Genomic DNA, 13,255 nt, shown 5'->3' with positions numbered 1-13,255 from the left:
ACTGCTCCGCTGTAATGCCAGCTCGTTTTTTTCTTTACTTACGAGGAGGAGATGCAAATTGTATACAAGTGCGAGATTTGCACAGCTACAGAGAGGTGTTGGTGGACGACTTAATGAGCAAATGCAATACGATCCCGCGCATCAAAACGAGCCAATGGGGAGACAACTTACTGTCCGCGGGAGGTGTGGACTAACAGGGTGATGAGGGTGGATGTCGCTGGGCAGACGCAGTTGAGTGCCAACATGGCGTACTTGAACTCTTCCTCGCACACAACGTGGTCTGAAAAAACATGGCGACGGCAAAAGGTGATTCCCGCTGAGGAGGTTTCTCGCGGTCGCGCCGAATGGCCGCTGAGTGTTCGGATTGTGCCGTGCGCTGTTCGAGTAGTTCCCGGCACGTGGAGCCGAATGTCGGGGACATCAGGCCAAACGACACTTGGTATGACCCCACAACATGTCAGAGAGCAAAGGTGCTTCGCTTACGTATAGAAGATCAACTTTACCAGCAATATCATTCAGGTTGAAGAAAAAATGAGAAAAAAAAACCGACGAATCCTGGTTTGTGCGTAAATGTGAAGCCGTACTCTCACGCATATATTTCGATAGGAAATGGAAATGCACGATAAAAATGGAGCCTATTCCATTTGTCTGTCCGTTCCTGGATCTGCGGTGCATTGGAGCGTGTGTGCCGCTATTTGGAAGCACAATAATTTCCGGTACGTGTCACAGATAAACAAATATGGCATAACAAATCAATGTAAGTATCAATGCATCAATTAAGTCCATTGAAACATTGACGGATACATTCGCAATATACACATAAAATCAAAAGATTAACTCTTGACTAACAGAGCAAGCGGAGCTGTACAAACAAGGCAAGAAAAAAACAGTACAAACGAGATGGCAAAATTGAAACAAAAAATATCGTAGCTTGAACGTAATTGTAACTCTATCATCATCACACCATCATCATCACGATCCGTAGGCAGATAGCCCATAGGTGTCCACTGCACATTTGTTTCCACTTTCCTCTGTATTCCGTCAATATGCCGCAGTCGTGGGCCACATATTTCTGGTACCAATCTCTTTTGTCGTTGTCAAGCCATTCTCTTGTTAGGCCTAACTCTCTTTCCGGTTCCTTCCATATCCCCGAGCAAAGCACTTTTAACTGCCCCCTGTTGTTGTCCATCCGACATAGGTGTCCAAATAGTGCCAGTTTCCATATCGTGGCAATTGATCGAATTTGCTGGAGGGGAGGGAGTGGATTATTAAATGCCTACAGGTTGCGTTCTTGTGAAAATTGATTATATTGAAAGCTTTTGTGACTACAGGAATTCATATTCTTTGGGTCTATCGGTAAAGCCACGTGGATAGAAAATAATAATAATAAAAAATAAAAATATCATGACGTTTCGATCGCAACACTGGCAATCATCATCAGGCAGCTCTCCCGCTGTATTTTTTTTCACCTGATGACGATTGCTTGTGTTGCGATCGAAACGTCGTGATATTTTTTTTATTTTCTATCTTTAGCGAAAGACCCAAAGAATGTAAAAACGATGATAATCGTGAATAAGCTTGAGCATGTTCACAGGCAGTCACACGAGCGTCACGCACGGACTGCGTGTGCCTCCTTCAAAGAACGGAGCCAGGTTGACGACGGGCTCACCGACACGGAGCCGCATGACCCAAGTAATGGAGCATGAATATGCGCACTTGGGTCACCGTGACATTTGACGTCATCCGCCGAGGCGACGGCATTGCATTAAGGGGGTGCTGCCGTGAGGCGGTCGGATTGGCCGAGAGGTCGTCGCAGTGCTGAGCTTGTGCCGCTGTGAGGATCCTTAATTGCAGCCCAGGCAGCTGTCTCTGGCCGTACGTTTTCTTTAAACTGAATGATAATGCTGGAAAAGTTTCCGTTTAAATATTTATCTACGTGAAGCACCTTTGCTCTCTGATGTGCTTTCCGCGTGTTATCCAGTGTCGTTTGGAGTTATGTCCCGGCAATTCTCAGTGCGGGTTGGTATGTATGTTGAACGTCTTTCGCACAGTACGCAGCCAACCATGCTAATCAGTGGTGCGGGGGAAGGACAACAAACTAAACACACAAAAATAGTTCTCAACTGGATTCTCATGTGTAGGGAGTTGATTTCAACTAAGTCACCAATTACTGTTTAGAAGAAGAAAAACGCATCACATTAAGTTCGATACAGCAATTAATTTGACTACTTAAACAAAAATCATTAGCTGGATAATGCTCTAAAATGGAACATCTAATTAGCAAGGATGATTAAATTCCAGCTGTGAGAATTAAACATTGGTTTCACAGTCATGTGACAAAAGGGGATGTTCTGCACACTTTTTTTTGTTTTGTATATAATTGACATTTAACACTTAACTGAGTAATAACGCCACTTCTGAGATTGCTTATATCACTTTGGCCATGACGAGATAATCTTGCAGGAGAGTGTGTGGGAAAGTGTGCCCATGACTGCGTAAAAGGGTCAAAAGACCATACTCTTTGGTTCTATTCGGTAAAAGTCACGTAGATAAAAAATAAAATAACAAAAATCACGACGTTTCGGCCACAACACAAGTGGCCTTCATCAGGTGAAGGGACCGTGCTGTCATGAGGACAGCGTTGGAGTGAAAACAGCCAAGCCCAGGTCGCGTCCTTTAAGCTGTGTGGGAGGAAGCAAAACGCTTGACAAAGGAATTAGCATAAAAATGAGCACGATGTACGTAGGAGGTGCATGGGCCATGATGGACCAGGAGCGGGTGGGGACCATGACGGACCAGCGGTGGGGGGGGGGGGAGTAGAGTGAGTGAGTAGAGTGAGTGAGTGGAGTGAGTGAGTGAGTGGAGTGAGTGAGTGAGTGGAGTGAGTGAGTGGAGTGAGTGAGTGGAGTGAGTGGAGTGAGTGAGTGGAGTGAGTGGAGTGAGTGAGTGAGTGGAGTGAGTGAGTGGGGTGAGTGAGTGAGTGAGTGGAGTGAGTGGAGTGAGTGGAGTGAGTGAGTGGAGTGAGTGAGTGGAGTGAGTGGGTGGAGTGAGTGAGTGGAGTGAGTGAGTGAGTGGGGTGAGTGAGTGAGTGAGTGGAGTGAGTGGAGTGAGTGAGTGGAGTGAGTGGGTGGAGTGAGTGAGTGAGTGAGTGGAGCGAGTGGGTGGAGTGAGTGAGTGAGTGGAGTGAGTGAGTGAGTGGGGTGAGTGAGTGGAGTGAGTGGAGTGAGTGAGTGAGTGGGGTGAGTGGAGTGAGTGAGTGGAGTGAGTGAGTGAGTGGAGTGAGTGGAGTGAGTGAGTGGAGTGAGTGGAGTGAGTGAGTGGAGTGAGTGAGTGGGGTGAGTGAGTGGAGTGAGTGGAGTGAGTGGAGTGAGTGAGTGGAGTGAGTGGGTGGAGTGAGTGAGTGGAGTGAGTGAGTGGGGTGAGTGAGTGAGTGAGTGGAGTGAGTGGAGTGAGTGAGTGGAGTGAGTGGGTGGAGTGAGTGAGTGAGTGGAGTGAGTGGGTGGAGTGAGTGAGTGAGTGGAGTGAGTGAGTGAGTGGGGTGAGTGAGTGAGTGAGTGGAGTGAGTGGAGTGAGTGAGTGGGGTGAGTGAGTGGAGTGAGTGGGTGGAGTGAGTGAGTGGGTGGAGTGAGTGAGTGAGTGGAGTGAGTGGAGTGAGTGAGTGGAGTGAGTGAGTGAGTGGAGTGAGTGAGTGGAGTGAGTGAGTGGAGTGAGTGGAGTGAGTGAGTGAGTGGAGTGATTGGAGTGAGTGAGTGGAGTGAGTGGAGAGAAATAAGCAGCTGTGAAAAGACCACTTGAAGTATTTGTCATGAGAAGCCATTCTCTGAGCCGTAGGGTGCACCACTCTGCAAGATTTCCAAATTGATTGAGCTCATGACATGACACGGATTGCACAACTGGAATAAATTGTGTGGGGGGGGGGAGGGGGGGGGAAATAAAGATATTGCAAAAAATGTAAGCCACCACAAATCTATGGTACCCTAACGGTACCTGCACAAATTTCGACCGAAACAAAAGTAGAAAAAGTAGAATCAGGACACAAACGATCGCTGCACGTGGTACAGACGAATGTGATCTAAATCAGCAATGATCAGTAGAAAAAAAACAACAACAAAAAACAAAGAAAGTGAACGGCACACAACAAAAATGTACCTGCAAACTTTACGTGGAACTTATTTTCAGGCTTTAGGATCTGCACGTAGAGAGGGCAGCTTGGAGCAAAGTCTTTGACGGCCCAAGCTCGCAGGATTGTCTGATGATCCTTCACACAGAGGCAAGGCAACAGCAATGAGCTCTGCACACACACACACACGTCATCATCAGCCAGCCATGATTTATCCACTGCTGGATGAAGGCCTCCCCAAGTCACCACCACCACTTGGGAAGGTTTTGACCACAACCGGGAATGACCGTTCTTCACGCCGGACGAAAACCGGAGTATCGGGAGCAACCCACCATGCATACGAGGGGATAGCAACTCACAGCTCTCCATAGATGCATGCTAAAAGACATATTGTGATAATGACCAACCATCTCAATTAAGGACCCACGTGAAAATAACAGCCTTGAGACTCAGTGAGGCTCTCCTCTGTGTTTACAGGGCTGGAGAAGTGTTGTAGTAATAAGCAAACTGAACTTAAAAACCTGTCTACCAGGGTTCAGTTCAAGGTCATGGCTAACTTCAGTAGCGAGTGATATCTGAGCTGGACCCGAGTCCCCAATTCACAAGCCTGAATTAACCATCGTGGTGAAGTATAGTAAAAACAAACATGGCAAACATGCCCTGGGAAAGCCTTTATCCAGCCTAGCAGCGGATTAACAATGGTATTAGTGAAACATCCGAATGTGTCTATTCAATAAACGAAATTAATTTTTGACGGCACTCTATAAATCTGAAATTGCATTAGATTACATTGTTTAAACGCATTAAATCAACAGGCAATTTGCAAAACCGCACGCCGGCCATCCACCAGTGATTATCGCATTTGAGAGGAAAACACGTTCGGGATTCTTTGCCAGCAACCTGGAAGATCACCCAGGCAGACGCGCAATTTACGGACGCGCCACACAGAGACCGCATCGCACTCTGCCTGCACACAGGGTGCTCAAGCAATGTCCCCGTTGAGCGGGTTTCCGTGAACCGCCCCGCCGCCGCCCCCGCCCGCACAGCTCCTCAGGAAGAGGCAACTTATTAAGAAGAAACGTCCCAGGCCACGCACGCAGCGTGCGATGAAAGGGAGAAGGCTTACCGCCGCAGTGCGATCCACCTCATTCCGGCTGGTCAGGATGAAGCACGCCTCCGCGTCATCGATCCTGGAAAACGCAGCGCGCAAAAACAGTCGCTCACAGTCAGGCCGGGTGTTTTGTTTTTCCTGTTTGTTGTTTTGTTCTTTCTATCTCCCTCCCCCCCCCCCCCCGCCACTTTGCACAGAAGCGTGGTCACCACATCTACGCCTCTATATATAAGGAACGAAACAGTTCGACTTCTCCACAAATCTGTCTGTCGCCCCGATGAAGCTAGTTGTAATGACTGGCGAAACGTTGTACTCGGCTCGTGAATGTGTGCGTCTCTTGAAGCAGACGATTCGTGATGGATACAGCAGTCGCATTTGCGAAATGTGATTTGTAACTTTCATCCCTTACCTGTTTGTCCATAGTTCAATGTTAATGTGCCACTGTGTTGAGGGATTGCTGCTGTGTGGTGATATCTTGGTGTGGTCCGTGTTGTTGTTTGTTGCTGTTGTTGGTGTTGTTGTTTTTGCTGCCTTGCCAAAGATTTATATAATTTGTGCATTTATTATTTAGTTACATTTCGTGACTTGATTACCTTCTTCCCCATTTTGCGCTCCTAAGCGTTTTTTTTTTGTATCGTTTGCTGTTGTAACTTGCTGACCCGCCCCCATTGGACATCTGTGTAAAAAAGCTTTATAGCTCATTGGATTCCTCCTCCAGTATAAATATTCTGATTCTGCTCCCCCCTCCCCCGCCAACTCGTTCCCTCCCCCCCTCTCTCCCGTCCCCCTTCTACCCTTTTATGTTAGCTATGTCCTCCCTTACCTTTCCCTAACCCCTTCATACAAATGTTCACTTCTCTGCTAGAGGCTCCCCCAGTAAGCCCAATCTACCGCTTTCACCAAACCCTGCCACGCCAATATTGGCGCTTTTTACTCGCGTGATTTATGCCTCCCCCCTTCCCCCCCCACCCCTCACTTCTTGTTCTGTAACCGGTGACTTGTACCGGTCTCTGATTGCGACAAAAATGTTCTGATTCTGCTGTCGTCTCACTTGACTCGCACGAGGTCCTGGTCCTTGAGAGCGGAGCCCTGCAGGTAGATGACGCGCTGAGCCCACAGCGGCACGTGCAGCATGCGGCGCACCTGCGAGTCCATGTCCGTGGGGCACAGGATCACCGTGTAGAAGTCCTGCGTGTGTTGGATAGCGCGGCGCGGGGGGGGGGCAGCATGGGTGAGCAGGGGGGAAGCGCAGCGGAGCCACGTGTACAACGTGATAGAGAAGAGTGGCGGAGGGGGGGGGGGGAGGGCACAATGGAAGCACAGCACGAGCAAGGAATGTGCAGGCCAGGCACACGTTGGGTAGAGGAGGACGTGGGGGAATAATGGCAGAGCATCGGGGTAACACGGTGAAAGAGCAGGGAAAGAACAGGGGGAGCATGTGGCAGGGCAGGGAAGTGCTGCGGAGAAGCATGGGGAATAATGGGGGAGCACAATGGAGAAGCACAGGTGAAACACAAGGAAGCAAGGTAGAAGCATGGTGGGAGCAAGAGACATGGAAGGATATTGGGGCATGGAAGGAGCACAGATATTTTGAGGAACACGATAAGCATAGCAGAGAGCACGGAGTGTGAATGGAACATGGGAGAAGTATAGGGAGAACAGCACCCAAGAACATTGTAGTGTTGGCCCTCGATCGATATACATCACGGCAGAGGTGATTACCCAGTGCCCACTCATTAGAGCAGCTACGCTGCGATGATACGTGTCCACGAGGTAATTGGTCTCAGTGATGAGGCAAGTCTCATCACGAGATGTACCCCAAACAATGCTTCTACTCCGACTGCAAGGCAGATGCGGCCAGTCCCTCCCTTGCACCAATGGACAATTCGGAATAGCCCCCCAATTGCGACTGCGGTCACCAGCTTAAAACTACGGACCGCATAGCAACACCGCCGCTCGCTTTGATCATTCGCCAGCAGCGTCCTTCAGGTAAGATATGGGGAGCGGTAGCAAGTATGTTGAACCTCTTTTGAACCGTACGTAGCCGACCGTGCTAACCGGAGGTGCGGTGAAAGCAGCCGTCCATTGGCTCACTCACCAACATCGACATGAACGTATAAAAAGTTGCTTACAGAGTCCTGCCACCCCCCACCACCCCCCCCCCCCCCCCATTGTCATATGGAATAAAAAGCCCAACTGCTGCGCTTGCCCTTAGGGCTGCTACTGATCTCCGCGAGAGCTCCATTGATTTCATCGGTGACACCCAACAGCGGCGGCAGCAGCGGCACACGAAGGCGAACGGCTTTGAAACAAAACCGTGTATCTGATCTGTAAACAACCTGGAAAATGGATAGAGGTAGGCACACAAGGCACACTCTTTTTTTTGTTTGTGATACTGCCGCCGCAGGCAGTGATGCATCAGCGCAAACAACAAAACTCAACGCAATAATTCGTGTTGTTGTAGAGAATATAAACAACATATGAGAGACACGTCTGCTTATTTATTTTTAATGTTGTCTGATAATGATCACTTTTGAGTTGGGTTTTTATCTAAATTAGTATATTTTTTTACATAATTTATAATTGACAAATGTGTCGAGTGTCTGTTCCCAAGCAATTTAGTATTTATTAGTTTGGAGAAAACAAGTTTGGCGAATACGATGAAGACATTGCTGCATGGCGTAGGTGCCCACATATTGTTGAATTTATTTTCACGTCAGAATGCTTTAAAACTGCGTTGCGTACAAGAATATACACACGCTTACTGCATATTCAGTCAATTAAAAACGGATTCATTTGTGCTTTCATTTGAACTTTCACCTCGGCTTTAGGAATGCCCATTGGACCATCCTAAGACTCTGAAGAACGTGAATAGTAATGCGACAGGTATTGAGGCTTAGACATTGCATTCGTTGCAGTCTTGTCAAGGCATGCCCGGCGTTCCTGATAGGATGAACATTTAAAAAAAATGTAATGGGTAGAAATTGATTTAGCATTTTAAGAATATTTTCTCCCGTGCAAAAAAAAAGCCCAAAAACTAAAGAAACGTAGCCACGTTTAAACGAGTGTCGAGTGGCGCTCACATTAAAATGTGAAACTTCCATATGTGCAGCCGTTAGGTGACCAGGGTGGGACTATTAACTCACTGCCAGACTTGAGAACCCGGCTTTAATCACAGGCAGTTTGAATTGATTCAAACCCAGGATCCCATCAGTGCCACCTGAGTGCTCAGACCTCTGAGCCTACCCACGGCCCATTGCTTGTACAATAAATACGGTAAACTACACGAATAGCGAATTACTCTTTGGTTAATTTTTTATTTAAAGCTTTCGTGACTGCAGGGATTCATATTCTTGGTTCTTTCGGTAAAGTCACGTAGAAAACCACAACACCTGATGATGATTGCTTGTGTTGCGGTCGAAACGTCGTGATAATTTTATTGTTTTATATTTTTATTATTTTATTGTTTCCCTTCTACGTGACTTTACCGAAAGAACCAAGAATATTCTCTTTGGTTCTTTCGGTAAAGTCACGTAGAATATAAAATCAAATAATAATAGAATACGACGTTTCCATTGCAACACAAGCAACCATCATCAGGTAAGAATGAATGATGAAAACACAGACACGGAAACAACTAGGGCAGACACACATGCAGAGAGAGAGACACACACAAAGACACACCGAGCAAGACACACGTCCTTCTGTTTGTCTTGGTGTGTGTCTCGCTCGGTGTCTCTTTCCGTGTGTCTCTCTCTCTGCATGTGTGTCTGCCTATGTTGTGTCCGTGTCTGTGTTTTCATCATTCATTCTCACCTGATGATGGTTGCTTGTGTTGCAATCGAATAAGTGGTATTCTATTATTATTTTATTTTCTACGTGACTTTACCGAAAGAACCAAAGAGTAACTCCTGCAGTCACGAAAGCTTCGAATCTAGTTTGAATAGCGAAATCGCTCACGAATTCTTCGACTGATATCTAAACTACGCGGCGTGCACCTGCAGACGAGGGTGAGCGTAGAACTCGTTGAGGAAGTCCATGAGGAGGTCGAGCTTCAGCGAGCTCACGCAGAGGACAACGTGCTTCTCCGTCTGCGCTCTGTAGCGGCTGTAGTTGCCGCCGGACTTCTGCCGCTCCATGTACAGGTAGACCAGCTCTTCGAACTAACACAGGGTCAGAGCGGAACACAGTGCGTCGATGATCTCGCCAAGGAGCATAAACCGTCACGTGATCTCTGGTCATCCTCACAGCGGCTTTTGTCGAGCCATCGAACAAAGTTACCGCATCGTGCGCTTTCAGACGCGCTTCTGCGGCCGTCTGGAACGCTCTTCCTTGCGATATTAGGAAGCCACTGGAGCTGTGCACTTTTAAGTGATCTGTATTCAAAACTAATTTCTGTTTAGCTGCTTTTGTATTTAGTGTGTTGTCCTTTCCCCCGCACCTCCGATTAACATGGTTGGCTACGCACGGTGCAAAAAAAAAGTTCAACATGCATGCATACAACAAACGATTGGGCAAAGCGTTAACCGCTGCCCACCCAAGACCACTGAACGGCAGCGACAACCAGCGACACCTAACATACAGCACTGGTTCCCAAAGTGTGGTCCCCGGACCGGTGATGCTGGTGACACTGCTCTTATTGGGCACAGCCTCTTGAATATGTGGTTGCTTTTTTTATTTTCTATCAATCCACACTGCACTGTATTGTATGCAATCCTCTTTTGCTTAGTCGGTTGGTTTGCTCACCACATCTTCAATGTTTTCGGAGTAAAAAGGAAAAACAATCAAATCATCTCCACACTCAAGGGAGTGTCCAGTGGTACTCATCTTTCTTGGTGGCCAAGAGCTAGCGGTGGGAATTCCTCATTCAATTGCCAGGGGTCATTATCTCCGCAGGAGAAGAACAAAGTGCTCCTCCTGTTACCGACCTGGAGTGGGACATCACTTGATTTTCAAATATGATAGGCGCATTTGCGTGCTCTTTCCAATATTATGCCTTGTTAATTTGAGGAACCCCCCGATGAAAGCGCATCTTGTGATATTGCGAATGCATATTGAAAATTAAAATAATTTGCAGTGACATCCTGGACACTGTGGCGATGAGAATGTGATGCCCGACCACTCCAACGTTGTTGCCTCGAGCAAACGAGCTTAGGACAGGAAGAACCGACTGCAATGGTTTTTTTTGTGGTAGTGCTGCACGCCTCTCCAATGTGTTTTCGGGTTGTACCGCATCTTGTTCGGCATGATGTCTGCACTGAATTGTTTCTGCAGCTGAATAAAACTCCCGAGTACGTGGAGCGAAACGTTGGACGGCATGCTAACAACAACCAGAAAGTACATCGGAATTTGAGAACGCCTTTCGTTCTTTGCTTGACTATGGGAGAGAACACATTAATAATTGCGAACGTGAGCATTTAATGGCAATTGTGTTTGACATTTGCCTCATGGGCAGTGAATAAAGTGAGAGAGAGAGCGAGAGACACAGCATACACAAAGAAAATACTTTCCATGCACTTAAGCTTGCACGAGGGTACAGGGTTCATTGCTCCACGACAAGAGAGCACTGCCCTGCTGGCCTGGCACACTCTGATGCGTAATCTTCAATGGTAAATTGCATTGTGCAACAAACAGCGCCGGGTTGGCTATTGATTACCCGTGCCACGGTGGTGGCCGTGCTTTGTGACGTGTGCGTTTGAAGTCTAATAACACTGTGTGGGAGTGCGCCCGTGAAGGCGCTTTATAAATGTACCGCACGTCCAGTACTTCACCGTTGCCACCGAATGACACATGTTTCCGTACCGGGTGCGAGGGGCTGCCTTACTCAAAAAGGGGCTTTGAGGAAAGGTGCGTTGGTATTAAATTAAACATTTAAACTATTATTATTTCAGGAATAGGTTTTACCCTTTTAACTTGCACAAAAACTGACACCTTTATTCAAGGCATCATGTTTGCAATATCCACAACACAAGCAGTCAAAATGCAAACAAAAAAGACAACTCTGATAATAATATGCACTGTCCTTGAATTTGATTGGTCCACGCCCGAGACGGCTTTTCTTAGAGCCTAGGCCCACTGAGCTATATAGCTCTTTTTTCAGCAGTTAGCTGGCCACAGACGACAGCTCAACGAAGTGGCAGCCAAATAATCGGAACGCACGTTGATTCTAAATGTGGAGAGAAAAACTGGAGGACATGGAGAAGAATCCACGCGACGATGGGGAGAGAGGCATGCAAACTCCAAATATACAGCGCATCAGGGTCGGCATCAGGTCCCACGACCTCCTGCAAACCAGGCGAGGTTGTTAACATCTCGCCACCGCCGCGGCGCACACTGCGAGCGAGCCGCAGAAATGTGCACAGCACAGGATCCGCTTGTGTCGGTGAATGTACGTTGGGTGGCAATATTCAAACGTCAAATTTGCGGGTGCAGCATGCTTAAGGTAGGCTTGCAGCATTACGTCCGATGGACGTTGTGTTTGACAACACCGCACTCCTTGCAGTGCATTAAGCTTAGGTCCAAATGCGTCTCCAAAATGTCTTTCGGAAAGAGTGAATACAATTCTAGGTTTGCCGTTTTCATGTTTAATGACACGATGAATGGTGACTGGCTGCATACAATAGTGGATAGTGACAGAGAGAACACTATATTCTTAGCTCTTTCGGTAAAGTCACGTTGGGGAAGGGGGAGAAAAATGATCAAACATCAAACACTGGACGGGATTGGAAGCTATCTCAGGCGGAAGATGCGGAGACGGACAGAGGGAAGTGGAGAGACAGACCACGGGAATAAAAGTTATGCTCAACTCAATAGAAATAATAATAATAATAATGGAATAATGTTTGTATACGTGTCATTGACTGTTTGCTATATATTCCTGGATACCCATGCAAACAAGAAGTTCCATCTCAAGGGATTATCCAGGTTAATGTGCTCGAATAAATACATAAATACCCCAACTGCCCAAAAAGGCCGACACTAAAATAAGAACGATTATTTTCCAATTGTCACTGAATTTCTACTCAGAAATAGGAAAAATTACTCAATTGAATAGGTGAGTGGTTTACCATTTTCCAACATGTACGTGCTTCTCGTTAATGGTCACTACCATTCCCTTGTGTTGTGATTAATGCGTGGGTTTTATCAGCAGTCTTAAAATTGTATAGTGATCCCTCGGTTTACGATGCCTTCGATTAACGATATATCGATTAACGATCCGCATCAATGTGGTGCCATTGTTAACGTAATGTTTTACGATATCACGTGGCCGCCAATTTGGGCCAACTGGAAGATTCCTGAAGTGACTCACCAGAGCTCAGCCAACCCCAACTGCTCCATCAACCCCTTAAAAAAAGCCATCCATCTTCTTAGCCTAAGGTAGAAATTGTTATTTCATGCTCTATTTGTGCATCTTTTTATGCTATATTTTTTTTAAACATTAATATTAATGCTTTAATATGTTCTTATGAGGTTCATTTATTAAATTGCGTGTTTAACTATTATAAACTAAAGACTTCCGCTCTGTAAACTTCAGATCATCTTGGAACAAATCAAACCTTTAACATGTATTTCCTACATTCGATTAACGGTATTTTCAATTAAAGATTGGTTGTCGTAGAACCAATTAATATGATAAACCGAAGGACCACTGCACTGTATTTGCCTGTGATGTTGCACACAACCCACCTGCCCATTATCGTTTCCATTTAAAACATATTTGCTGCATCATAAATGCATGTATTCAATCAAATATAAAGGATGCGTACATTTGTATTCCCTTCACAAGAAAGGTAAGGCATTTTAATCCGCCATATTGGTTTGGCCAAATAACTTCTATTCAAATAAACGCCACTTGCTCGAATGAGTGATGTTTATTCGTTCCCGTGAACGTCAACCCACTTGTTCCTCCACCCTTGTTGAGGCCTCAAGTCGACCAGACCACTGACTGTTTTCATCTGATCCACTCTGTGTTCAACCACCACCATCACCACCACACTGCGGGTCACAGAGCAACATCTTTCTGC

At 46.6% G+C, this 13,255-nt stretch overlaps 1 protein-coding gene across 5 annotated transcripts in view; it reads right to left on the bottom strand.

Moving 5' to 3' along the window:
* The window catches only part of LOC116953115 (potassium channel subfamily T member 2), a 224,074-nt gene that overhangs the window by 50,269 nt on the left and 160,550 nt on the right, over window positions 1-13,255 (bottom strand). For all 5 annotated transcript variants that reach the window (XM_032972962.2, XM_032972966.2, XM_032972965.2 and 2 more), the window contains 5 exons: window positions 9,230-9,394; window positions 6,283-6,419; window positions 5,247-5,310; window positions 4,150-4,258; window positions 172-280 (listed from right to left, as the gene is read on the bottom strand). In XM_032972962.2, the coding sequence (XP_032828853.2) occupies window positions 172-280; window positions 4,150-4,258; window positions 5,247-5,310; window positions 6,283-6,419; window positions 9,230-9,394 (584 nt within the window). The remainder of the gene's footprint in view (window positions 1-171; window positions 281-4,149; window positions 4,259-5,246; window positions 5,311-6,282; window positions 6,420-9,229; window positions 9,395-13,255) is intronic.

This window comes from Petromyzon marinus, chromosome 50, assembly GCF_048934315.1.
Source record: "Petromyzon marinus isolate PM22_M1 ecotype Great Lakes invasive population chromosome 50, UKy_Petmar_22M1.pri1.0, whole genome shotgun sequence".
NCBI classification, from domain to species: Eukaryota; Metazoa; Chordata; class Hyperoartia; order Petromyzontiformes; family Petromyzontidae; genus Petromyzon; species Petromyzon marinus.
This window is presented reverse-complemented; position numbering and strand designations above follow the sequence as displayed.